The 27,977-nt window shown below is 38.4% G+C and overlaps 1 protein-coding gene across 1 annotated transcript in view; it reads right to left on the reverse strand.

Annotated features, from left to right (window-relative positions):
- The window catches only part of CDC40 (cell division cycle 40), a 53,442-nt gene extending 25,482 nt beyond the window's left edge, over positions 1 to 27,960 (reverse strand). The window contains exons 1-3 of the mRNA XM_036767890.1: positions 27,437 to 27,960; positions 17,792 to 17,878; positions 1,398 to 1,527 (exon numbers count right to left, since the gene is read on the reverse strand). Coding sequence (XP_036623785.1) covers positions 1,398 to 1,527; positions 17,792 to 17,878; positions 27,437 to 27,625 — 406 coding nt within the window. The 5' untranslated portion in view covers positions 27,626 to 27,960. The remainder of the gene's footprint in view (positions 1 to 1,397; positions 1,528 to 17,791; positions 17,879 to 27,436) is intronic.
- Positions 27,961 to 27,977: the final 17 nt, after the last annotated feature.

A 27,977-nucleotide genomic window follows, 5' to 3' on the forward strand; every position in this document is an offset into this window, starting at 1 on the left:
AATAGAACTTATACTTTATACCATTCATTTGACATTATGCCATCTAGTGATGAGAGATGAATCAAAGGCTATTTTTAAAAGTGATTCAAAAGTCAAGGAAATGATTCTCTCTGCTTCCTAAGAGAATATTTATTGAGAGAAAAAAGCAAGGCAATTATTACTGCCATTTGACAGATGAGAAAACTGAGGGTCAGAATGGTTAAGTGATTTACCTAAAGTCAAACATTCAGTTACTAGAGTGGCTGGGGCTCAAACTCAGGTTTTTTGACATAAGGTCTAGTGTGTCTTCTGCTACGCTTTTTTTGAAAACATTACCCTCCATTATGACACAGCTTCCCAGAAAACTGTGCAGCAAGAAAAAAAAAAACCCAATCTTAAGTTGAGTTTAAAGAATAATAGACTAAATCATATTTCAGACGAGAATTCAGACATGGGCTGACTTGTGCTTATTTCATTAACTCATTTTTCTTTGCATTTTATAACAAAGGGAATTAATGGTGGATAGGGCTGAGTACTTTTCTCAGAACTTATTTATTTAGGCACACGCAATAACAAGTGACTGTGATTTTTGTCTTTGCATGAGGACAAAAATCATTCTTTACGGCCTAGCTCAACTGTCTTTTCACCCACAAAGCCTACTCTGATTCCTTCCCTGTCAGTAATGAGCCTACCCTTAGCACACGCTGTGAAGAATCAGGCTTGTCCTTCTCACATGCACATATTATTTTGTGTTATAACTACTTATGTATGCATCATATCCCCACAATGGCAAATCTACGATGAGTTTGGTATTTGTGTTTTTTCCAGATCTAAGCAAAATGTACTACACATTGTACAGGTGCATGTCGATTAAAGTGATTACTACTGAGACCTAAAAATTGTATGTGGAAAGATTCCAAAGTTTCATTTTCCAATTCATTTTTCAGAAGAAGGAATAGAATAAATTATTCAATTTATGGAATGACAATATATCACCTAAGCACTGAAAAGAAATTTGAATTTAGAGTCAGGAAACTTGGCTTTGAATCCCAATTTTGTGACTTACCACTCCTGGAGGAAGAAACTCCTACCTCTGAGAGGTTAAAGAACTTTCCCAGAATCACAGACCCAGGTCTGCTGGCTTCCATGCCAGCCCTCTATCCACTATTCTACCCTGTCTCTAAGGGACCCATAACTGCTTACTGATCCACAACGGGATTTAATATATTAGTAAACTTCAGAGAGTTTAGCAACAATTGTTTCCAAATGCTAATATGAATTAATAACAGTAACAAAATAGATATGCATATGAAATAAATATGATATTCAAGAACTGCAGGCTAAAAATGCAGCAGATACTGTTCTTCTATCATTAAGAAATACCCACTCTTCTAATTAGGTTAAACTATAAGTCTTACCATAGGTTGCAAAAGTTCTCCTCTGCTGTTCAAACATGAAATCATTGATATGAGTTGGTTCAGCATATCCAGAAAGCATATTCCTAGGGGCAGCCATCTGTTGAGTCCTAAAGGGATTTTCTGGTCCAAACTGCAGTATTACAGGAATTAAAACATAATTTAAAGAATCAGCTATATGCATGATAGCAGGAAATCTTTTTTGCTATATTCTGATGACCAAACTACTAAATTTCAATTCTCCGAAGTCTATCTTTTCTCTAGATATTTCAGGATTCCTTGGAGAAAATGAAAGTTTAAGGATCCCAGCATTAAGATGAAGAAGCCATTCAATTTGAACAGCAAGAAAGAGCAATGTTCATATTCAAAAAGTAAGATTCTGTTTGCATGTCACAGAAAAGAATCATATGTCATTTTACCTTCTGCCTTAAATTGTTTTTTAAAAATGCCTGGCAAGCTTGGCTCACTGCAAGTAATGCAATCACACTTTCATTTACTGATATGCCTAATCAAAGTATAACCTTTTAAGCATTTGGCTTTAGCATGAAGATCTGTCTCACTTTAAGCAAACCTAATAAGAGTAAAGTCTAATAACACAACTGGTTAGAACAAATTTAGTAACAAAAGCTAAATATTTGAGGAATTGTTGGGAAGGATTTTATAAATATGAATAAAAGCAAAGAGCCTTGCAATGTCATAGCAAGAAAGTCTGCTTAAAAAAAGAATAGAAGCCATCTTGATCAGTGGCTAAGAATGTCAGGTTTTTATATTGATGATAAACATCACAACATTAACTCTTATTGCATTAAATGTGAAATGACTGTCCAGTGACCGACAGGATTTACAACTGGGGTAACTGAATCACACATACATGTTGACATTTTCACTATAAATGAAACCAGAAAAGGAATCTGTTGCTAACCATAAGATTTGCCTTGAAAGGAGTTAGCAGAATTGGTTTTATCATGTCGAAAACATCATTTGAAGGGACAATTTAGTTATCTCACATTATAGTAAACATGCTGAGCACAAGCAAAAAGAGCCATATAAAGATATTTTCAGTTTATATACCAACATCTCTTACAAAGGACAATGAGATAGAGAAATTCTAAGACCTTTCAAATTAAATCAACACACACATTTTATTATTTTGTGATTTCAATACGAAAAATGGCCAAATATACACTGGAACACATGCAAAGAAATAAAAGACAAAGGAGGCCAAAGGGCTGTAGACAATATATAAGCCTCATGCCTATATATCATGAATATTTTTTTTCATAAAAACAGCTGGGAGGTGCTAGATATGGCAACTATCAAATAATACTACAAAACAGAATATATCTTGGCAGGAAATAACTTGTTATAGATGGAGGTAGTATAATCTCTCAATCTGTTGTTGAAGCAATATGTTATCTAAGCAAATTATTGAAAAAAGTGAAATGGTGCATCAAGGAAGAGACACTGAGAATATCACAATTTTCTAAGAAGATTTAGCAAACAAAATGCCTTAGCCAGCAAACATGTGACCTCTCTTTGCCAAGCACAGAAAGGTGGCAGCTAAGGGCAATACCAGTTTAAGATATAAATTAATTTGTAAAATCTTACAGATGAAGATGGTGATCAGTTATTAGCATTACTGCTTTATAAAATACTGAGAAGAGGTAGAGGGAAAAATAAGTCTACAGAAAGCTAAGCAAGAGATCCAATTAGGCCAGATTTTTCCAAAATTACTTATGGATGGAACTGGAAGCAGGGCAGCAAAAAGATGAAATGAAAAAAATGTGTCAAGTTTTCTTATAACAAACTATTTTCTCCATCAATCGCAATTGTACTTTAACACCACAGTTCCTGACGTCCTACGTTAGGAAGAAGAAAGAAGAGTACAGACAACAAAAATGGGAAGAGAGGCTAGGTTTGACTAGGAAAAGCCAAAGGAGGTCTGTTGCTGGAGGTGACAATTTTCAAGATGTCTGAAAGAAGAAAGGATACCAAAGAGCTAGAAAAAACCAAGGTCGTTATTCCTACCCGTAAAAGGTGATTGAGTAAATATTAATCACAGACCCACATGCCTAGTTTTCCAATTTTATAAAATCTTTACTAGAACAGTCTACACACAAATCAAGGACATCCTTGATGAAAGTATGAGGATACAATATGTCAGGCTTTTGCAAATGATATTCTATAGCACACCACATCTTAACGGACTAAAAAGACACCAAAAATACAAGATTCCTCTGTATTTGTTGTTTGTGGGTAATGAAAAATGGGTAAGTCTGTGGAGTAAAATACTGAGGTAAAAGGCCTCCTGCAATAACAAAATGTCTCTCGAACGTATGTTAAAATAATACTAGATTTTTTGAAAGAGCAGGAACAAAGATAATTTTGCATCTCAAAGGGTGGGGGAAGGGAGGAAGTGAAAGAATTTGGAAGTCAATGTTTTAAAAGATGAATGTTAAATTTTTTTTTACATGTAGTTGGGAAAAATAAAATTTAAAAAAGATAATTTTGCTTCATCCATCAGTATGTATACCACAGCCAGATAAAAGGTATCTAATGTCAACATTATAGAGAAAAGCAGTACTGCAATTAGAAAACTACACAGAGCTTTCGATGACTCCAAGCTTCTTCCTTAAACAAAAGCTTACTTTTTTTTGCCTGTAATATTATGTACAAACTCCTCTGTTTGACATTTAAGGCTTTTCACAGTGTGGCTCCAACCAGACTGATTTCCAGACTGATTTCCCATCACTTGCTCCCCCTCACAAATGCACTCTATGTTCCATTTAAACTGGCCTACTTGTTATTCCTCACACACCAATGTTCCATTCCTACTTCTGGGCTATTCAACAGGCTATCCCCATGCCTGGAAGGTTTCCCTTCTTTACCGCTGCCTCTTCAAACCCCAGCACCCTTCAAGGTTCAGCTGAAGGGCTACTTCCAACATAAAACCTTTCCTGATGTCCCATTATTAGCACTCCCCCAGCCACTGATATTACTCTACATTTACTTATGTGTGTATATAATGTTTTCTTCATAGATTTTAAGTTCCTTTAGAATACAATCTGTTGTGTTGGTATTCCCAGCATCACAGTGCCTAGTCTAAATTAGATACTTAATCCTTTGAATAAACGAATTGACAAAACCAATATTTTTCCAGTGGTGATATACAGTTATGAATGGACTATCGATCAAGACTTAAAGTCACAGGTCATTCATTTAAAGGGCGATAGAGATGGGTACGGTAGGCAAGGATTAACTGAAACACACCACCAACAAATAACAATACACAAGAAGCAATGTTTAAAAGATACTAAAGAGATGTATGACCAGAAAAGAAACTGGGTTTTCATGAATCAAGAATAAGAGATGAACAACAGACAAGTCTATGTACTCCATTAATGTGGAAATATTGCCAAGAAAGCTAGTGGAAAGCCCCTACCACATTGAGTGGATCCATTGTAGAAGATTATTGGAGAATATGTACAAGAGTAGCATAGGAAGCATGGAACCATAATAAAAAAAAATGCTATCCACCTCTAGAAAGAGAATCAATGAAGTGAATGCAAAGTGAAGTATAACTTTCTCTTGTGATATGGCTAAGATGGAAATATATTCTGCATGATTTCATGTGTATAACTGATATCATTTTGCTTGGCTCCTCTGTGGAGGAGGAGGGGTGGGAGGAAGAAAATCTGGAACTCAAAATTTAGGAAAAAAAAAAAAAGAATGCAAAAAATAAATAATAAATTTGAATAGAAAAAAATTTAAATAAAGGCTTTATGGTTTACAAGGTGCTCTATTCAGGATATCTCAAAAGTTTTAGTGTAGTTAAAAGCTTATTACAGCATTAAGTTTTTTGGAGCACTTTCTACATAATCTGATTTGATCCTTCAACAATCTTATTACCCTCATTTTACAGATGACAAAACTCAAGCTGCCAGAGGTTAAGTGACTTGCATAGGATAATTAGTTATATTAATAACTAATAAGTGTCTGAGGAGAGATTTGCACCCAGGTTCTCCCGACTTCAAGAGCAGCACTGTATCTACTACTCCACCTAGCTGCCTCTTACTTTTCCAAAGACAGAGACGTATGTGCCAGAGTTGGGACTTGAACTCAAAGTCTTCCTTACTAGAAGTCCAGCCTGCTCTACCCTGTACCAAATGGCTGCTTTTCCTGAACCGTTTCCCCCATCCCTTTCTTTTTTTTAAGTCTTTGTTACAAAGGCTGGGTAGGGGAGGAAGAAGGGATATATTAGGAAATTATTGTACTATAACAACAAAGACATCAATAAAGTTACAAATGGTTACAAATGATAGGAAACAATAATTTTGAGAAAAAATAAAAATTATAAGTAACCGAAAGGGCAATGGAAAGATGTATGGGGGTGGAAGTACAATGTAGCATATTATCAATGATGACTTACACTATTTCTCATATTGTAAAAGCCATCAAAGGCAGGTAGGCCAGTCATATAGTGAACATGGCAGACAACAGATGGATAGCCTAATTGCTACACTAATAGATAACCTCCCGAGGTGAGCAACCTGTCAAGAAGCCCAGATATTTGGAAATCATCTTATTCTGTTCTAATGCAAAAAAGTGAAGAAGGCAACTGTCTTTCTCAACCCTGAAGCTTGCAAAGGCAAAGCCAGAAATCTTTTTGAAATGAATGCTGCCCCAATTTCACACTTATTTGGCATGGATGTGACAACAGACAAGACAGATTATGAAGGACAAGCCAAGAAGTTGCTAGAATTAATGAAAAGCTAAGATAATAAAAGAATCATGGGTGGGCCACTAGCATGTTGGATGAATTTTCTATGGAATATTGACTTACAATCATAGACAGGAATCACACAGGAGAAGGCATGGAAGGGAGAAGCAGCATTATAACAGAGTAGAAATACCACTAGACTAGGAGTCAGGAAAGCTAGTTTCTGTTTTGCCACTCACTGTGTGGCCTTAGGCAAGTAATTTATCTCTGTTCCCTTTTCCTCATTTGCAAAACAAAGGGGCTGGATCAAATGATCTCTAAGATCCTTTTTCCTTTCAATATTCTGTGGTTAGACACTATAGTGGTGAACAGAACCATGTAAATGTGCATCTAAACATTTAAATAAAAATCCAGATTAAGAATAATTGAATACTTATGTGCTTTAATAAATATCTTCTGTCTTTTTGGTCTGGACCTGTGATTTCATTTGGGCCTATGAATTTATTGGTGTTGGAATCCCCACTAAGAAAAGTGTCTCAAAGAAGACTGGCAACTGTTTTGCAACTTATAATCCTAGACTTAAACTAAAATTAAGTATAGCAAAAATTTACAACAGAAAAGACGTGTAAAATGGTACTAAAGCCAACCACTTCTCTTTATTTTCCTTTATAAAAATCAGAGACACTTAGGTAATGATTCAGAGCAATGACTCATTGTTCTCTGGAGATGCTCCTGAAATGATACACATGTATCTTTCTGTATCTCATCTGAGTGAAGTGACAGTTAATTTAGTGGGTTTCAACTAGCCTAAATTCAGAAGCGTTTATCACTAGAGGCTGATCATGAGGTGATGAAATTTTCAGGCTCCAGATACTCATGAAGATCATGTTCCAATTGATGAAGAGTTAGTAATGTGTGTCAGGAGAGGAAGTGACCACATTGTTAACAATAACTCACATATAGCCCTATCAGTCAATCATCCAATAGGCATTTACTAATGTTTGTATGCCTTCCTCACCTTCACTTCTTAGAATCCTTGGTTTCCTTTAAAATTTAGCTCAAACACCACCCTCTACAGGAGGCCATTCCAGTCTCCCTCCCTTCCTGTCATATGCCCCCTTCCCCAGCCCATGACATTGTAGGTGCTGAAACGTGTATATGTTATCTCTCCCAAAAGAATGAAATCTTCTTGAGACAAACTTCCATTTCTGTATCCCCAGTATAGCAAACACTCAATAAATGACTGTTGTTTAAGTACCAACTATAGGCTGGGCATTGTGCTAGATTAAGGAAACCAATACAAAAGTGAGACAAGCCCTGGCCTTAAGGAGTTTACATTTTACTGAAGGATAACATGTTCACAAATAGATGATTCAAAGACATACATAAAAGTAAACAATGGTCTTGGGGATGGGGGACACTAACAACTGGGGAAGCAGGGATACAAAGTACTACCCTCCTTACCACCTTGGGTATTATTATTCTCATTTTACAGACTGTAATAGGGATTTCAAACCCACACCTTCTGATTCCAAGGAGTATAATGTAATAGAAAAGCATACTTTTCTTGAAGTCTTCAGAAAGAACACTTTCTAATTTCTGACGTTTGCCCCTTACCCCAAGATTTTGAGCCATATTCATTCGAGGGGGTAATGATGACGTTTTATATGCTTATCTTGTGTTATCCCTGTTATATTGTTGTGTAAAGTTCTATTGACACCAGTTACCTCAAAACTCCCATTGCTCTACGTAATGGATAAGAAAGATCTTGGGGCCGAATCAAATAGCAATTTAGATTTGAAGATCCTTCCCACACATTAATAGGCCATGTGACCTGCTTACATAACAGGAAGCCTAAGTCACATATGGCGGGAAGAGCTTACCGAGAGGAAAAGGAAGTTGTGTCACAGAAAATGCTAAGTGAGAGAGAGAGAGAGCTGTTATTGCTGTTAATGGCCATCATGACAGTTAGAGCTGAGGTAAAGAAAATCAACCTGTGATAGCCGCATTGTGAGTTTTTGGGAAGGTCCCAGCAGGGGGTCAGAGAGGTTTTGGGATGGTGAGGCTCCATGCTGAGATACTGTGTTTTAAGTTCCTTGCCATTATGATAAAGTGGGCTGACTGGTTGTGGGAACAGATTGTTTGGTTATGGGATATGGTTATCTGGTTCTGAATAAATGTTTTACTTCTTCTACCTTCTATGTGGAGACTCTTTCATACTTTGTGATACCGAACTACATAGGCATTATTCATGATTATTGTCAGTGTTGTGTTTATTGCCTTACTGATACAAGGAGCTAAATCAAAAGACTAGCAAAATATATCGGAAACACTAATGGGATAATCAGTATAGTGGGATTTGTTTTTGACTCCAATACTTAAAAGCTGTTTAATTCTCAGAAAGTCACCTAATCTTTCTTGGCCTCCTCTTTCTTGCATGTATAAAATGAGGTTTGGATAAGATCTTTAACATCCCTTCCAGTTCTTAATTTTTATGACCCTTACTTTTAAAATATAAATGAATACCAAAGTAATACAATCTTTTTTTGACTACTGTTGGTAATTTATGTATTTTCCTAACTATAAAAGTATCAATTTTTTAAACAGTATTTATTCTACAAAAGCTGCTGGGAAAACTGGAAAACAGTTTTGCAGGAATTAAGCCTAAGTCTAACATTTTATATGCTCCAAATGTACACATAACCTAGATATAAAAGTGTATATTATAAGCAAATTAGAGGAGCAAAAAAGAAAATACCCTTTGAAACTATGGCTAGAGGAAGAGTTCATGACCAGATAAGGAATAGAAATGACCACAGAAAATGAAATGGATAAATCTGATTGCATGAAATTGAAAAGATTTTACACAAACAAAATCAATGCAGTGAAAATTAGAAACAGTAAAATAGAGAGAAAAATCTGTGCATCACATTTCTCTGCTAAGATTCACGATCAAAGAATATGGACAAGCAGTTCTCAAAAAATTCCTTGTCCTTTACCTTGGTCCTGGCTTCATTTTCCTTCTTCCATTCTGGACTGTAGTCAAGCAATTCAACTACATACATTCCTCCATCATTGACCACCACCCAATGCTTTCCTCCATGGATCCTTCACACATATTCTCCCTTCTCCCTTCTGTGCAGCTGAATGCCTTTGGAGGAAGTAAAGAAACTCTACTGACTGGGTCCACTACAAATTTATATGATCTAATCTAAGCTAGGTACTCACTGCTATTCTGTAATCCTTTTATTCCTCCTTGGCACACCTCAGTAGCACTTTCAAAACTCTTTTCTTGTGTCTACAATGCCAACCCTGATCCCTCTTCTGTGAACAAATAAGCTTGTCTCCTGCTTTACTAAGGAAACCCCAAGCAATTCCCATATCAATCTTGCTCCACATCTCTACACCCTCACTCACACTACCCTCAATCATTCCAGTGCCTGAAGAAGGTGAGGTCCCTTTTCCATGTCAAGAGAAACTCCTATTTGTGCCCTTATCTTCTCCTATATCCTCTTAGCTTATCTACTGGTTTCCCCATTTCCTAAAAATCTATTTAGGTCTACCCCATCCTCAAAAAATAAACAAACAAAAATTTTTACTTGGTTTTGGCATCTCTTCAAACTATGGTTCTATCCCTCTTCTTCCTTTTATTGCCAAACTTAAAGAAAGAATCCTTCGTACTTTCTGCTTCCATTTTCTCATGATCTACTCACTTCTTAAACCTTTACAATCCATGCAGTTTCACTAGACTGAAATTTCTCTTTCCAAGGTTACCAGTGGATCTCAATGGCCTTTCTCACTCATCTTCCTTGACATCTCTGAAATACTAACACTGTTGATCATCCCTTCCTCCTAAATACCTCTTCTCTTCTGGGTGCTGTGATACTGCTCTCCTTTGATTCTATTCATTACCTGTCTGACTCTTCCTTAACTTCTTTTATTAAATCAACTCTTCCCTATCTCCTTAGGAAGTGTTTCTCCCTCAGCTTCCTTCACCTTGGGACTTTTCCCCAGGACTCTGGTGTACTTAACCTCACTGACTGTTAAATGTCTCCACCTGGATGTCTCATAAGCAACTGAAACTTAACACATTCCGAACAGAACTGATTATCTCACCTTGATCCCCTCCTTGGTCCCCACCAATCTGCCAGTCAATGAAGTTCTCTCAGTTTAGTACACCGTTCTTTCTGTTACTCTGGTTCACAACTCCACATTTATCTTTGACTTTCCCCTCTAGTTCACCATCCAGGTCTAATCATTTGCCAAGTCTGGTTGATCCTATTCCCACAAGACCTCTTGCACTGGTTACCTTTATTCCATTCACATGGACATCACCCAATTTCAATCTCTCATCATTTCTTAGTTGGAGTATTTTAATAGCTTCCTATTGGTCTCCCAGCTTTCATTTTTAACACATCTCCAGTCTATTCTCCCCAAAGAAGACAAAATATTCTTCCCTAAAGCAATGCTCAAAAACATTCAGTGACTCCCTGCTGCCTCCAATATAAAATATAAAGCCCTCAGCATGTCATCTAAGGTGTTCCACTATCTGGCTTTTACATACTTTTATAGTCTTATTCTATACTGCTCCCTTCAAAAACAGAGTTCAAGACTTTCACTGCCCTTTAAAATACTTCCCTCCACTCCTTTGAAAAAAAAAATCACAAATACCAGATGAAAAAAATATAACAAGAAGTAACTAATTTCAAAAATAACTAAATGAAATAAAACAGTAATGGATAGATACTCATGTAACAATGTTTGTTTTGGACTAATCCCCCTGTGCTAATAGACATAAAAATAATCCTTTCAAAAAGAACTTTTCCTTTTATTACAGCAAGCCAGGAATGGGGTGGAAGCTTTTGTAACAACTGCTGCTACTAGAACTCAATGTTTCAGTTATCGACAGCATTTAACACAACTAAAACAAAACAGCATTCCTAAATGAACTGTTTCTGCAATACTTTTTTTTTTTGGAGTCCAACATCAATATAGCTTAAAATAAGCAACTCTCGTCAACCAACTAATTGATCCATCATGATTGCAAAGAAATAGTAAAGAAGAATTCTGCCCACCTCATGGGAGATGACTGCAGACTACTATGCAAGAATTAAAAAATACTTTTTTTTTTGACATGACTAATGCCAGAATTTGTTTTACTTAATAAGCATCTTTTATCCATTCAGTTACTCCAGGGTGTATAGTTAGGCCAAACACTTGTGAGGGATCGAGAATCTCATGCAGAAGAGTCTTTCAGGATTCTAGAGCCTGATATCAATCCCCTCAATGTCTCAGAGATTGTAAAAAGCAATTGTTTCTGTTTTGGCCAGAAATCCTGAAGGTCCTTCCCTTCCCAGACTGATTTTTCTTTTGACTGGGCAAAAGAGGACATTCTTTTTCTCACTTCTTACCTAGCCTCAATCACTGAATGGGTATTGTCTCAATGCAACAGAGACCTGGACAAGACTTTAGCTTAAAAAGGCCAAGGTCTCCCACTGCATCTCCAGTTGTCCTCATTTATATCTTGTTAAATGGCTCTGGAGGAGAAAGTGAGGCTAGTGACTTTTTACAGCCCTCCCTCACTTAAACCCAATTTACTTGCAAGTCATGGCATCACCTTCCTGATACCATGGTCTTCTTTGAGAATGAAGGACTAACAACAAGTCATCCACAAATGAGAAAACCCACTGGGCTTCTCCATCTATAACGAATCCCTTTTTCATTTGGGTTTTGATGGACATACTCCTTAACAACAGCAAAATGCCTTTGACAAGCATATGTCTGCTTATTTTTTGTCTGTCTTAATGTTTATCATCAAAAGGATACAGTAGTCATACCTGTGCTTTCTTGAGAAGGACACAGATGTATTACAACAACACCAGGTCCTTTTCACCAGGCTTAAGGAATACTGATGGCAGTCAACTGTCATCAGGGGAAGTAATCCCCATGCAGATGTGACCTAGCAACTGCTTCTGTGGGTGTTTCAGCCATAGCTACCAAAGACCCAGAAAATAAAATTCTCACCACCAAAGTCCTTGGCACTGCCACATAGTTCAACATTAGAAACTGCAAAGATTTTATCATATTGAAGATTAATTACCATCCACTTTGCTACTGTATTCTAAAGATCATGAGACCTTTCCATCTGACTTGTCCTCCCATCACATTGTGAAACTCCTTGAAAGTAAGGACTGTTCTAATTGTAACAGGAATACCTAGCACCGTACTTTGCACATAACAAGTGCTTGATAAGTGTTTTGTTCATTCACTCATTTATTATGGAACAATAGCATTCCATTACATTCATATACCACAACTTGTTCAGCCATTCCCCAAATGATGGGCATCCCCTCAATTTCTAATTCTTTGCCACCACAAAAAGAGCTGCTATATTTTTGTACATGTGGTTCCTTTCCCCATTGTTATGATCTCTTTGAGATACAGACCTAGAAGTGGTAGTGCTAGATCAAAGGGTATACACAGTTTTATAGCCCTTTGGGCATAATTCCAAATTGCTTTCCAGAACGGCTGGATCAGTTCACAACTCCGCCAATGCACTAGTGTTTCAATGTTCCCACATCTTCTCCAACATTTATCATTTTCCTGGTAAGTGTTTCTTGCTTATAGTCCTAGTTTTTTTGCCTCCTGGAATATCATGTTCTATGACCTCTGATCTTTTAATGTTGCAGCAGATAAGTCCTATGTAATCTTGATAGTGGTTCCTTGTTATTTGAATTGTTTCTTTCTGGCCACTTGCAGTATTTTTTACCTTGACCTGATAGTTCTGAAATTTGGCTATAATGTTTCTTGGAGTTTTTGTTGGGGATCTCTTTCCTGAGGTGATTGGTGGATTCTTTCAATGCCTATTTTGCCCTCTGGTTCCAGGACGTCAGGAAAGTTTTCCTTGACAATTTCTTGAAAGATGCTGTCCAGGTCCTCCTTTTGATTATAGCTTGCAGGTAGTTCAATGATTCTGACAGTGTCTCTCCTGGATCTATTTTCCAGGTCCGTTGTTTGTCCCATGAGCTATTTTACATTTTCTTCTATTTTTTCATTCTTTTGAATTTGATTGATTCTTGATGTCTCATAGAGTCATTAGTTTCCACTTGCCCAATTTTAACTTTTAAGGAGTTGTTTTCTTCAATTAGCTTTTGTACTTTCTTTTCTATTTGGCCAACCGTGCTTTTAAAGGAGTTGTTTTCTTCAGCGGATTTTCGTATTTGCTTTTCCATTTGGCCAATTCTATGTGTCAAGCAGTTGTTTTCTTTTTCTAAGATGTTGACTCTTTTTTCATAATTCCCTCGCATCACTCTCATTTCTTTTCCCAATTTTTCTTCTACCTCTCTTATATGATTTTAAAGCTCCTTTCTGAGCAATTTCATGAGTTCCTTCTGGGCCTGAGACCATTTCCCATTTTGGGGGGTTTTGCCCACAGGGTTGTCCTCTTCTAAGCTTGTGTCTTGCTCTTCCCTGTCATCATGGCTTTTTATGGTCAGATTCTTTTTTTTTTTTGATGTTTTTTGCTCATCTTTTTTGGCCTTTTTCCCTTTCTTTTAAATTTGAGCTCTGCTCTGAAGGTGGAAGGGGCACTATCTCAGGCTTCTTGTGCCAGGGGTTCCAGGCCCTGGCTGTTTACCTGGTGCTGCACTGATGTTGCTGTGAGGCCGACAGAGGACATTCATATCTGGTGCTGTGTTGAGGGGATGGAGAGAGGTTGGTTGGCACTGTGGGAGGCTTTAGGGGTCTAGCAGCTTACCTGGTGCTGAGCCAGGGTCCTAGTGCTTGTGTCTGCTGTGTACTGATACCAGTGGGGTATTTCTGCAATTCTGGGGATATATTGAAGCATGTGATTGTCTGGTGTCTAGCATCTGCCTGTTTGCCTGAGGCTACGCTAAAGCAAATGGAGGTTCTCAGAGCTGGAGTCCGCCTTTCCTCTGGCCATGTTGAGGCATGTGGGGGGTCCTGGTATTGGCATCTGCCTACGTCACCATGCTGGGGCTCAGAATCTACCACTGGTTTGCTGAGGTGGAGCTTGCTGGAATGCTTCCTGTCTTGGACTTTACTCCCCTTTAACCTGAGTGAGACAGACCTTTCTAAGTTTCTTGGGCTCAAAGACTGTTTCACCCTGTCTTTTTGCTGGTTCTACTATTCCAGGATTTATTTTGGAGCACTATTTTATGGTTGTTTGGAGGTGAATATGGGACAGTTATGGCGATTTATTGCTTACTCTGCTATCCTGGCTCCTGGAAATGGAGTAATGCACTTTAAATGACATATAAATAAAATCACCTTTCTTATTTTCTCAATTCCTTAATCAATTTTAGAGGTGCACTTTAGTTTGAAAATGACAATGTAAATCACATGGAAATCTTTCCCCAATGTGTCTACTGAACTGCTCCAGGGCATATAAAGGAACCTATGGTTTGGCAAGCTGAAGGGATTTGAGAAATGACAGAATAATAACATGGTGCCTTCCCAAAGTATGAAAAAAAGTTCTTTGTGCACCCACATAACAACATTGCTGAAAACAGTATTTCCATTCTTTCTTATATCACAAATTTTAACTATATTTAATCTTTCTAGTACCCAGGAAAATAAAATGAAGTAGCTCTATGTCTATATAATAATGAAAGATGGAAAATGAAATTTAATTGTTCTATCACCAAGATAATACAACATTCCTCACCTGTAGCTTCAAGGTACTTTGTTCTACTTAAACAAAGCTACTTTGTGCCTCCAGTTCAATTCAATTAAGAAAAACCACATGCAATGCATTGGGTTAGGTACAACTGATAAAATGGGATAAAGACACATACATTCTGTTGTCTAGGAATTTATGAATATATTTGGGAAAGAGAAACATAGGATGTACACAAAACCATAATATGAACTGTAACAAATGCATGGAAAAGGTATAAATAGAGTGGTAGGAGAAATCTTAAAATGGAGAGATCATTTATAGATGCTGGTGGTATGGAAAATCCGGGGGAAAAAAATCACCTAAGAGTTAATGGTTTAACCTTGGCCTAGAAGAGAAGGATTTTAGAAGGCAGGGGTGGAAACATTCCAGGCACGGAGGACAGCATGTGTTAAGTCCTGGAAAGCAAGAAAGAGCAGGATGAAATAGGAAACAGTAAATAATTTGGCTTGGATAGGCAGGGATCAGCAAAAAGGGTGGTCACAGTGCCCAGCTAATAATTTGTTTTGAAAGGGCCAAATTGAAGGCCATAGTTTGCTGACCCCTGAGCTCTGGCATGCATGAAGGAGAATAACGTAAACTAAGGAAAGGTATGTTGGAGTCTGGCTGTGGACCTCTGAATGTCAGATTAAGGAGTCTGGATTTTACTCTCCATATGCAATGGAGAAACCACTGAGGAGAGGAGAGATGGAATCAGACTCCTACAATAGGAAGATTCTTTTGGCAGGGATATGAAGGATGAAATGCTGGAAAAGACTTGCTGGCAGGTAAACCAGTGAAGAGACAATTACAATTGTCCAAGTATACGTTCAGAGATAATAAGGACCTAAATGAGGATGATAGCAGTAGGAATGTGAAAGAGAGGGAAAGAGATTCTAATAAATTATTCCTGTTTCCTGTCACAGATTTCTCCCTAGCTACAATGCCTTCCTTGTTTCAGTCCAAACTTCCTCCTTTCCTCAAATTAAAGATATTTTGAGCTTGAAGCTTAATTTTTATATCTGTAAAAAGTGGGGTAGGACTAGATTAGTTGGAAGATCTCTTCCAGTTTTCGATTTCTACTGTCCTGGGCTTTTTTCCTACAAAAACTCTTCTAAATGGAATATTTCTTCTCCTTCCACGCATTTTCTTATGTTTACTCATGTTACATCATTTTTTTGGTCCCCCTCAGGATAGTAATCAGGTCAGTTTAATTTATTCTGCATTGTGCCTACCATAATACTATGTACACCTAAATACATAATTAAAAATTCAATCTAAAGATCATGGGAGTGTATCAGAAGTATAAATTCTTTCTTCAACATTCAACATCATTATTGAGGGGATAACATTAACAAAGCCAATGTCTAAAAATCATGTATTTAATACAGAGTATAACTTGGGGATCCCTAAGATTTACTCACCATTAAAAATTCAGATAATTCCAAAAGCAAAGCTAGATAAATACTAAAAGGCTAGATAGTGATGTTTAAATACCCAGATTATTTTATGCTCATTGAAATCAAGGAATTTTTATCTAAAAGAGATCATTTGGTCTAACCCCCTAATTTCACTAATGAAGAAGTTGAGGATTAGAGAGGGAAAGTTCACAAAAGGAATAAGACTTAGGAATCAAACCAAGTCCCTTTGATTCTAAATGTAGCTTTCTTTCCACTATATAATTTTGTGACATACTTCCTTTTTAATTTTTTTCCTTTCTCATTTGCTTAAGCCTCTAGCTTAGTAGTAGTATTCCCATGTAAACCTAATGTAAACCATAGTTACTATTGGAGGTTCTTTGTTTTCATTTGCTTGATTTGTACAATTGGTTCCAGTGCCTCATGGTAATGACTGAGTCAGTCTAGTAGGCCACGGATAGCAATTCAGTCAATACCGGTTTATGATCACTAAAGCAAGCAGTTGGGCAAATACATATGACACTGCTTTGTCTTGAGGGGTGACAGAGATTTGCCTAAAGGCTAAAGCAACTGTAGTGTGGTGCAATATAAAAAAATACTAGGTCTAGAGTCAAGAGGATTGGGATTTGACTTCCTGTATCTGCTACTTACAATCGGTATGACCTTAGATAAGCCATTTCATCTATATTGGACTCAGTCTCTTTATTTGAAAAGTGAAAAGGTTGGACTAGGTGACCTCTAAAGGTAAACAAGAGTTCTAAATCTATGATTTTGTGAATGAATTTTGACCCTCATAAATCAGTGCTGATTTGGGAAATTCTAGTGGACTGTGTACAGCCATAGCATCTAAAAATATCCTATAAATTGCACTGGTGTCACAAGGGAAGTGTAACTTGCCAGGCAGAACATTAAGAAAGGAAAATAATACAAATGCTTTTTGGAGCTGTTGATGCAGAGTTCCCAGAGACAGCAGATAAGAGATTACAGGGCAGGGAAAAAATGGGTGAAAAGATTATTGTTTGTCCTTCACTATTGAAGAAGACTATAGCATCAAGAAGGTGATGCCATGACTTGCAAGTGAACCGGATTTCAGTGAGGGGGGGCTGTCGAAAGTCACCCGTCTCACTCTCTCCTCTGGAGCCATCTGGGTCCAGTGGCCAGATATAAATCAGGAGGACTGGTCAGGTGAAAAGAAAGTGATCATTAAAGCACCTACTTTAGACACTTAATTTTACAAGAAATACAATGGGAATTTCCTTGAAGGCAAAGATATTTTCTTCCCTTATGGAAAGAAAATTTGTCTTCCTTATTCTGTTTCTTGTATTTAAATATGCTTCTTCAATAAGTCTATGGATCTGTGATCTCATGAATGTGAGCATTCCTTCCAACAATGAAGATCACAACCCATCCATTTAAATGTCGGTATATGTTGGGAAAAAAAATTACATAAGGCTGTCAATGGCAAACTTTCAAGCATTTTCAAATAAATAAATCACTTTAATGTGAAGAAAGAAGAAGTCTTTTTAGACTTTTTCAAACACAGAATCTGAAACCAACACCTTCAAATATACTTTATTCTTACCTCAGGAGCAAACATGGTCTCATAGGAAGGATTGTATTGGACTTCTTTAATGGCAGGATCAAGGTGTACTCCAGTTTCCACATCTTCCTAAAATTAACCGAACACATGAACTTTAAATATCTGGCAACTGCTATATTACTTTCACTTGAATAAGCAGTGGTTTAAATTCATATCTAGTGGATGGGTATGAAAGCAATTAAAAAAAAGAGCATTAAAGCAACATTAACATTTGTAAGAGATTATGTATAATATATGTGTGTATATGTACACTTATGTGTGTGCATATCATACATATGTATGTATATATAGAAGGAAGCTCAGAAGAAGACTCAGAAAAGTAAGGGCAATGTTGGTACCATCATGTTAAATTTTCTATAAATACATAATTATATATATGGAGATAAATATGGACATATATGTATACCTACATGCATGCACACAATATATGGATATATGTATGTAATAAAGATTAATGGTTTATATACAACCCTCTTTTTGTGTTCTTTCTAAATGAAAATGTTCATATTTGTAATGTTTATTAAATTCACAATTAAAAAATATAAAAAATTCAGTCTTTTCTTCAGTCTTATTATTGTAGTTATTTTATAAACTATAACTAAAATCTCCAGTGCTTTATGATTAATAAAAATAAGTGTAGCAGTTTTTGAAGGTTAAAATGGCTGACAAAATCTGGCATGTTTTTTCCAAACTCTTTCAAAATAAATCTTTTTTTTTTCCCCTCTTAGCAAGTATAGAATATCCATACTCGTTAACACTGCCTGTGGTTTTAAATTAATTTAATATGCTTTGATTCTTCCTTTAAGGGGTTTCAAGTCAGTTCAGCCAAAAAAATTCCAACTTTCAAACCATGTAATTCTCTACTTCCAAAATGATGCAATTAGACCCCTTAAATGAACAAATCACTTTTTGTGTAGCTAGGCAGGCAGAGTTTATGTCTTCTAGGAGTTACTAACTTGCCTAGACAGATAAGGCATATAAATATTCTGTAAATACAGGTATGGAAAAAAAGAAAACTAAGGTAAGGAAATGTATAAACAACTTTGAAAATGTGTGATACAAGTTGTAAATAACTGATGAATTAAGAGAAAGGAGAAATTAGCTTCTGGGAATTTTCTTATGAAGTTCACAAGGAAGAGAATTATGCACCTCTGCTCTTCACACATCTATCAGACAAGTTCTCATTATTAATAGGTTGTGTGGGTAAAGTTCTCAACTTTCCTCTTTGGCTGAAGCCAATGGAGAGAACCTGACACAGGGCACCGACAGATACTTACCCAAAGAAAGCAACTGCCAAAACATTCTCAGTGTATTAACTATTTTTCCAAAACAACTTTTAGAAATTTACCTCCCTAGTGCCTCCAATCCCAAATGCATATATTATGTCATATTACATTATAAAATACTTATATCTCCTGATATGCTAGCCACATAAAGACTGAATATGGATAAGATATATGAATCCTTTTATAAACTGCTAAAACTCTGCTAAAAAAGTAAAAGAAAATAGCTTTTAAGCAACCTTTTGCTGTCTGTATCCTAACCACCACCCTCATTTCCTCATGGGCTTAGGCCTGGGACTCTGACCCTGGAACTACTTTGGTTCTGAAAGATTAACCCTTATCTTGCCAAAAACCATGCTTCTAATTTCTAGACCACCATTTATAAAGCATAGTCTGGCCATCATTCTCATGCCCCGCTCCTGAACGTAATCTAGGAATATCTACCTCTCTACCAAAACTTCCTCCTTTTCAGCTTCAACCTCCCTTCCCCCACTTAAAATGTCATCTCCTTGAGGGCAGGGACTCTTTTTTGTATTTGTATCCCCATTGCTTAGCACAGAACCTGGCACACTCTAGACACATAATAAACGCATGGTTTCTTCCTTCCTTCACTTCTCCAGGCAAAATATCCCCAGGTCCTTCAACCAATCCTAGTGTGACTCAAGATCAGTTACCATCCTAGTTGCCCCTCCTCTTGGGCCTCTTTGGCTTATCAGAGTCCTTCTTAAACCCTGGCACCTAGAACTGAAGAGAATACTTCAGATCCTGACCAACTGCCTACTGGACATCTTGAATTGGATGTCTCTTAAACTTAACACACCCAAAACAGAATTTATTATCTTTCCCTTCAAACTCTTCCCCTCTTCCCAACTTCCCTATTACTGTGGGGGATATTACCATGCATCCTCCCAATCAACCAAGTTCCTCAAACTAGGTATCACCCTTAATTCCTCACTCCCTCTTTCCTCCCCACCCCCACCCCCAACCAACCCCCTGCCAATTTGTGTAGTTTCTACTTTCACAACAGCTATCACCTGTGTACCCTTTTCTCCACTCCCAGCAGCTACAACATTTCAGGCCTGAACTACTGCAATAGCTTTCTGGTTGGTGTCCCTCAACTCTCTCCCTAATCCAATCCAATCCATTCTCTACTCAATGACCAAAGTGATTTTTCTGAAGTACAGGCCTGAAGATGTTCCTCACTTATTGAATAAACTCCAGTGGCTCCCCATTACCTCCAGGATCAAAGATAAAACCCTCTGGCTTTTAAAGCCCTTCAGAACCTGGCCAATTCCTAACTTCCTAGTCTTCTGACACTTCTTATTTACCTCCACATTTTTTACAATCCAGCAGCACTGATTTCTTGCTGCTGCCCACAGGTATCACTCTTATCTTGCAGCTCTGTCTTTTTACTGGCCTAGACTGCCAGATTTATCAGAAGATGTGGCATAAAAATCACTTTTTTCATTCATTTTCATTTAATAAAAAAGTCATTTTTACAATCATCACCATAAGCATGCCTTACTAGAATGAAATATATACTTCTAAAAAGCTGTATACAAGCCAGCTGTCGGTAAAGTGAATACTTAAGAAATCCTTAGGGAAATAGTTTATTTAACAGAAGTCTGTGTTGAATTTTTTAAAATGTCTTTTTTTGGGGGCTTTAATTTCCACATCTGTAAAATGAGAGGGTTAGACTGGAAAGAGTTTGGAAAAGAAATGGATAAAATCTAGAGGCAGGGTTGAATGACAGAGTAAATATGCAGCTGCTATTCCTGTTATGAAGAATGGAGAAATCAATGGGGACAATGCTAAGTTCTTTCTGGATCCAGCAGAATTCTTTCAAGAAATTAGTTGGTTGTTTTTTTTTAAAAGTGGTTATTTAGCAACCTCCATTTCTTTCCTCAACTCTGGCAAAGGACACTCAAAGAGCTGGAATGCAGGGAAGGGAAGAATGACGAAATAACCTATAAATGAAATAATAAGTCCCTAGGTATTGAGTTGACTGTGGTTAATTCTGAGAACAAGTGCCATGGGATCATTTAAACCAAATCTATATCAAGGGAAATGTGTTCTGATATTTCAGATCTTAGAGTAATAAAAAAAGCAGGGAAATGTTCTGTTGTGGGGAAACTACCTGGAGTGTAAAAGACATTGCACTAATTTCTTCCTTGCAAATATGTTCATTTGCAACCAAAATAAAACTGTTCAAAAACGTTTGAGCATACCTCAAACACCCTATCTGCTTCTGACAAACTTGTGCATATTTTCCCATTATAACGTACATAAAAACTTAAGGTATGATGATCCTGACCAAATATGAAGGTCATTATACAAACATACAATACACAAAAACACAAAATAGTTTAGCATCTTCTTTTCCAGCATCATGTTATGAAGTTAGTGTTTCCAGTAAGCATAAATTCTAAATTCTAAAGTCTGCTTATTGGAAGGTCTATTTTTGTCTGGTTTCTTGTCCAGTACCCTAAATCCCAGTCTTGGACCACCCCTGTTGTATGATTTTTATTCCAACCAGTGATTCCTGATTAGATACTAAAACAACTTTATCCACAATTTAGCCCTAACACAACTTTCTAATTTTGCTTCCCACTATTACCCATCTAGGTAACCTCTCCCCCAGCCAAACTGAATTCCTGCTTTTTTGCCTTTGTTCACATGGTCCTCTTCATCAGAATGCTCCTGCCCTCTACACTTCACCTAATTCCTGCACATGCAGCTTAAATATTATCTCCTCTATGAAACTTTCTCTGATCCTTCTGGTCAAAAACAGTCTTTCCTTCTTTTCCACTATCATAGTGCTTTATCCTTTTCTTAGTGTACTTTCATATGATAGCTTGCATTATAGTCATTTACGTACATGTCTTAGTTCCCTTACCACACAACTACCTGGCTAAGCTCAGTGTGGGCACAGAATGATACCTTACTCTTTGTATTTCCCCTATAGCACCTAGCACAATGCCTCTTGTACGTATGGGAGACGCTCAGTAAACATGAATGCAAGTCAAGAGACAGAGCAGACTTAGATCTCTTTGTAAATTCATGCCATGTACTTCTAACCTGGTATTTGATGATGATACAAAATAGCATTTGTCTCTTGTTTGGTACACTTCCCCAAAAGTGACTCCAGACCTTCTCACTGTTCTCTAAGCTGCTATTGTATCCTCCCATTCTCACTACTGTCAAATGCACTGAACCAGCCTCTAAGCTATGAATGGTCTGGGCGAAGGTCGGGCATCAAACAAGTTTAATTTCAAAGTGAAGAAAACGGCTTGCAAGCAAGAAGGGCCCCGCCCCTGCAGTGTGGCTAAACCTCAATAATTATACTACTGGCTACACTGTGAACTGCAGCCCTGACAATGAGGGGTAACAGCAACAATGTGACAAGTTTGATTTATAGCAGAGCTTCATGACCCCACCGGTGGGTTAGCTGTCCTGTGCTTGTCTGAGCTCAGAGAACACCTAGTGCTGGTCAAAGCAATACAATAATTATGTGATTTTGCCAGAGGGTGAGATCATCCAGAGAGTGAGCACAAAGGATTGTTGTTACACCAAGTTCAGGGCACAGTTTGCTTGTTGGGCCTTGGCTCTGGGTGTCTCCTAATATCTTGACACTACCAACAATAAAAAGAAATGCCATCCTAAACTCATCTCTCTCTGTTCATTCCCTTCAAAATTGGGGGTGTTACTGTTTCTGGATTCTCTTCTCTAAAGCTAAACAATCCACTGTTTCCCTGGACCTCAGATAAACTTTGCTCCCACATATGCATTCTTCCTTTAGCCTCTCCCCACTGGCTTTCCCCAACTCTTCAAATACATAGAGCAAGTTTGTTGCTCCCCTAAGACTTTACTATTTTTCTTTCACTATTATACTTTCTAAAAAAGGTAGTTTTCACTTACTGTTTCAGTTTGCTCACTTTCTACTCTCTCCCTAACTCCCTGCCATCTGGTTTCTATCACCACCACTCTACTGAAATATCTTAGTCAGTTGGGCTTTTTTGCCCTTCTCATACTTCATATATATACATTTCCATTTTTATTATCTTCACTGGTGATCCATTCATCTGGAATCCTTTTCCACTTCTTCAAATGCTATCCAACTCTTCTAGGACTACTCCAGTCCACATTCATCTCTCCTTTGGGATATTATAATTTGCTATACATTTTAGTATTTAATCAAGTACTGAATTGTACTAATCTCTAATTCAGCGGTTCTCCAACTTTTTCATCTCAGGACTCTGTTCTACTCTTAAAATTACTGAGGAGCCTAAAGAGCTTTTGTGTCAATTATATCTATTGATGTTTACCATGTTAGAAATGAAAACATCTTAGTATTATTATGAAAAGTTTTGACCTTGCAGAAGCCCTGAATTTTAGTGACCCCCAGGGTCCTAGTCCACACCTTGAGAATCTTTGCTTTGACTATTTCATGCCTCATAGTACTGTTTCATAACTAGCTTGTAGCCCCTGTAAGTACACGGCTTGCTATTTTTAACTATGGTACATACAACAGTGGTTTTGCTAGATAAATACAAAACTATGTTCAGAAAGGATGACTATTTTTTTCCTCCTTTGACCAGATGTGTCTGGAGAAGCAGCAAGTTGTAATTCCATAATTTAAATAAGCCTCAGAAACTTACTAGCTATGTGACCCTGGGCAAGTCACTTAACCTTTGTTTCTTCATGTTCTTCATCTGTAAAATGCAGATAATAATAGCACCTACCTCCCTATGGTTGTTGTGAGGATCAAATGAAATAATAATTGTAAAACACTTAGCACCTCCTGAGTGCTATATAGATGTTAGTTATTACTATAAATATTAAATCCCCTCTACCATTCAAGTTGGAACCATTAGGAGTTCATAAACAATTCATCTTGTCTATACTTAAAATTAACCATACCTTTTTTTTAATTCACAGATTATCATGCTATCATCGTTCAGGGGGAGCTGAGGGAACTATGTTAACTATTCCTTCTGGTGCAGCACCAATATGCGATCTAGTGTGGACTGCATCAAGTGTTTTGGACACTGAAACTGTACCTTGTTTAATTGATGCAAGTCTTGGGTGAAGCTTTTCTAAGCTGTTTTGGGTGGCTTTGAATGCATTGTAGAGTTTCCTCTTTACTGAACTTTCCCATAGCTTCTACTAGTTTTGAAAGCATGTGCTCTATTTTAAGGACTGAGTTGATTAAAGTACCAATGATGGCTTCAAAAATGGAGAGATACATTTGAATTTCTGTTAACAGGCTGTGAATGTCACATCCTACCATGGCAGCAAGCTAGTGAGCTGAACATTTCTCCATCCTAGTCAGTGCAGGATCCCATGCAAGTGCTGTCACATTGACTTCTGCCTTGGCCATCAGTGCATCCTCCACCTTCTAGGGCTCAGGTCCAGGAAGCACTGCATCTAAGCTTTCTAATGTCACGGGCAAACTCCCTGTTTCCTGTCCTCTTTCTCCTGAATCTTTTGGCTAGGCTTTGAGCTGCTTGAGGAGGAGGTCTCATCTCTTCTTCCCTCACTTGCACTTGCGCTTGTACTTGTGCTTCCTCTGTCTCTTGTCTCTCTCACTGCCATCTTTAATGGTTGAACAATGGCAAAACTCAACCAAGGCAAGTATGGTGTCAACTCTTCTGTCCATCTATGTTTTCTTAATAATTGTGGTTGGTTCTTAACCATACTTTTTAAAAATGGTTTTTGAACTAACACTATTACTTGCTAACCCTGTCATAGAACATGACAGGGATTCTTAACCTGGGATCCCTAACCTGGGATCCCTGGAGACTTCTGGGGGTACATGAACTTGGATGGGAAAAAATTACCTCTTTACTTCAATATAATTAGTTTCCTTTGTAATGCAACATGTTTTATGCATTTAAAAACATCATTCTGAGAATAATATCTGATAATAGTTCATTTAAATAGCAGTTTAAGGTGCACAAAGTGCTTTGCAAATATCATCTCATTTTTATCTCCCAACAACCATTTACAGTTGAGGAAACTGAGAAACAGAAAGGCTAAGTGACTTCCCCAGGGTCATAAAGATAAAGCTAGTAAGTGTCTGAGGTAGGTTTACTTTATCCACTCCACCACCTAGCTTACACACACACACACTTAAACTCTCAATTTATGATGGAGAAAGAGAGGCAGTGTGATGTAGTAAAAGTGGCATTAAGTAGGAGCCAGGAGACCTAAATTATAGTTCTAGCATTTTCACTACAAGCTATATAAACTTCCTGGGCCTCATTTTTCTTATCAACAAAACAAAAAATAATTTTAAATTCTAGAAGTCTATGTCTAAAATAGAAACTTCTAACCTTTTGGAAATCTGCTGAAGCCTGTGAAATCCTGCTTAGGATAATGTGCCTGGCACATGTTGGTGCTTAATGATTGATTTTTAAATACGTAAAATACTTATGATTACAAAGGAAACAGAATATATTTAAACAGCTACCAAAATATAAAAAAGTATGCTTCTAGGTTAACTACCTTTGTCTAAAATGTTACAGAATACATACCAATATACAATTAAGCTATTTTCTTTCTCATTTCCTTGTAAGTGAAACAGAACTCAGATGCGGTACACAAGGCAAAATAGCATAATGTGCCTCAAGTTATGAGCTGTCTGTAAATATGCTGTACATATATCTGGCTGAGTTGTATACTCCCACCAAGTGAGGAGGCTTGGGCTGGGACCTATTGTTGGCCAATCAGTGAGAGCCAGAGTGATTTGGGTTTAAGGTATGGATGGTCCATAAAAAAAAATCTAGCCTGAAAACCCCACGGTATCTTGCTAGGTTTCAGCGATTAAAATTTACATTCTTTTGGGCAGAAGACCCACAGGTAAGGGTATATGATTCCCTATATGGACACAGGGAGAAGAGGGAGGCAGAGAAGGGAGGGAGGAAGGAAGAGGAAGAGAGGAAAGGAGAGGATGAGAAGAAAGGTGAGGAGGAGAGGAAGAGGGGAAGGGAGGAAAGGGGGAAGGGAGGAAAGGGAGGAAAGGAAGGAAGGAGCTCCATTGCCCAACTGGAACTGCCCAATTGGGTCCCCAGTGGGGCAGCTCTACTACTTACAGGTTATTGTTTGTCATTTGTTTTCACAGAGGACCATGACATCAGGAAGGGGATGTGGTGACTTGCAAATGAATTGGATTTAGGTGAGGCAGGGATGTGCAAAGTTACCAGTCTCACTCTCTCCTCTGGAGCCATCTAAGTCCAGTGGCAAGATACGGATCAGGGAGACTGGATATGGAGGGATTCAGTGGGAGACCTTGGCCTTAGCTAAGATCTTTCCCAGGTCTCAGGTTTATCTGGGGCAAAGCTTCGGTGATTAAGGCTAGGTGAAAAACGAGGCAAAAAATAGCCTCTTTTACCTAGTCAAAAGAAAAGAAAAAAAAACTCAACCTGGAAGGGAAAGACCATGAGGATTTCTGGCCAAAACAAAAACAATTGCTATTTTTATATTCTCTCGTAGCCATCAGACTCCAAAGGATGACCAGGTGAGGCTTGGGCTGGGTCCCATTGCTGGCCAATCAACGAGAGCCAGAGTGATCTGGAGTTAAGGCCTGGTCCATAAAAAAGAAATCTAGCCCGTAAACCCCAAGGTATCTTACTAGGTTTCAAGTTGGGGGGAGAAGTGAGAGGTGGGGAGGGAAAGAAGAAAGAGGTAGGGGGGGAAGGAGAGGTAAGGGTGAGGAGGGAAGAGAAAGAAATGGAGACAGGGAGGAAGGAGAGGAAAGAGAGAGGTCGGAATGGAGGAAAAGGAGAATATAGAGTTCATAAAAAAAAAAGGACTTAAAAGAAGGCCGGGGTCAGGTCATGAGAAGCTTTAAATGCCGAAGAGGGCAGTCTGCCTTTGCTCCTAGAGACAGGATTAAAAAGTCCTGAGCTTTAGGAAAAATGCCTCGACAGCCAAGCGAGAGGGGCAGGGGCTGGGACTGGGGGCAGGACTGTTCCCAAATCTCGGGGCATCGATGCCCTGGACCCTTCCCCTGGGCAGCCGAGGAAGCAGAATCAGACTGTCATTCGGTCGCCACACAAAGCTCAACCAACAAGCACAGATGGAGCGCTTCCCCGGAGCTAAGTGCTGGGCACACTAGAAAAGGTGAAGAAAGCGATCCCTGCCCTCAAGGAGCTCACATTCCAAAGAGAAGACGCCGTGCAAACACCTCGGTGCGCTACTGCGTTCCCCAGAGCCGCTCCTCCCACCCCTACCCTTCCGCCCCGGAGGACCCCGGGTCGAATGGACAATTTCCGCCTCCAGACCCCGACCCCCCCCACTCCCTCTGAGCCGACTCACCCCTCAGAGACGAGAAAATGCTCACCTTAACCGCCACCTCTGGCGCCGCGTCCACGGTCCCCACCAGAGAGAGATTGGCCGAAGGCGTCTTCGTCAGATGGATAAGGGAGTCGGCGGCGGGCAGGGAACAGCGGCCGGTCTCGTTGTCGGAGTCGGACTCGGACCCCGAGCCCGAACCGTAGGAAGCTGCCAGGGCAGCGATGGCAGCCGACATGATTGCGGCTCGGACTCTTCCTGGCGTAGCTCAGGCCTTCGCGGAAAAAAGAGCCGCGATCGGAAAGGTCCTAAAAACCTTTAGTCGCCTTCGAACCTCCTCGAAACCCGAATCTAAACCAGTTCCAGAAGTTTTATATTACTGGTTATTTAGCCTTTGATCTATTTATAAAATAAGAAGGTCTTAAATTTAATCCCTCAATGGGCGAAAGGGGGAGGGGGGAGGGAAACCTGGTTTTTTTTTTATACCTTCCAGGACCTTACGGGCTTAATTAAAAGACTACGAGTTCCGACAACTGAACTAAATACCAGTTCACCACGCGGCGTTGAGTGAACAAAGCACCATGGGAGGT

This window comes from Trichosurus vulpecula, chromosome 7 (genome assembly GCF_011100635.1).
Source record: "Trichosurus vulpecula isolate mTriVul1 chromosome 7, mTriVul1.pri, whole genome shotgun sequence".
In the NCBI taxonomy this organism is placed as follows: Eukaryota; Metazoa; Chordata; class Mammalia; order Diprotodontia; family Phalangeridae; genus Trichosurus; species Trichosurus vulpecula.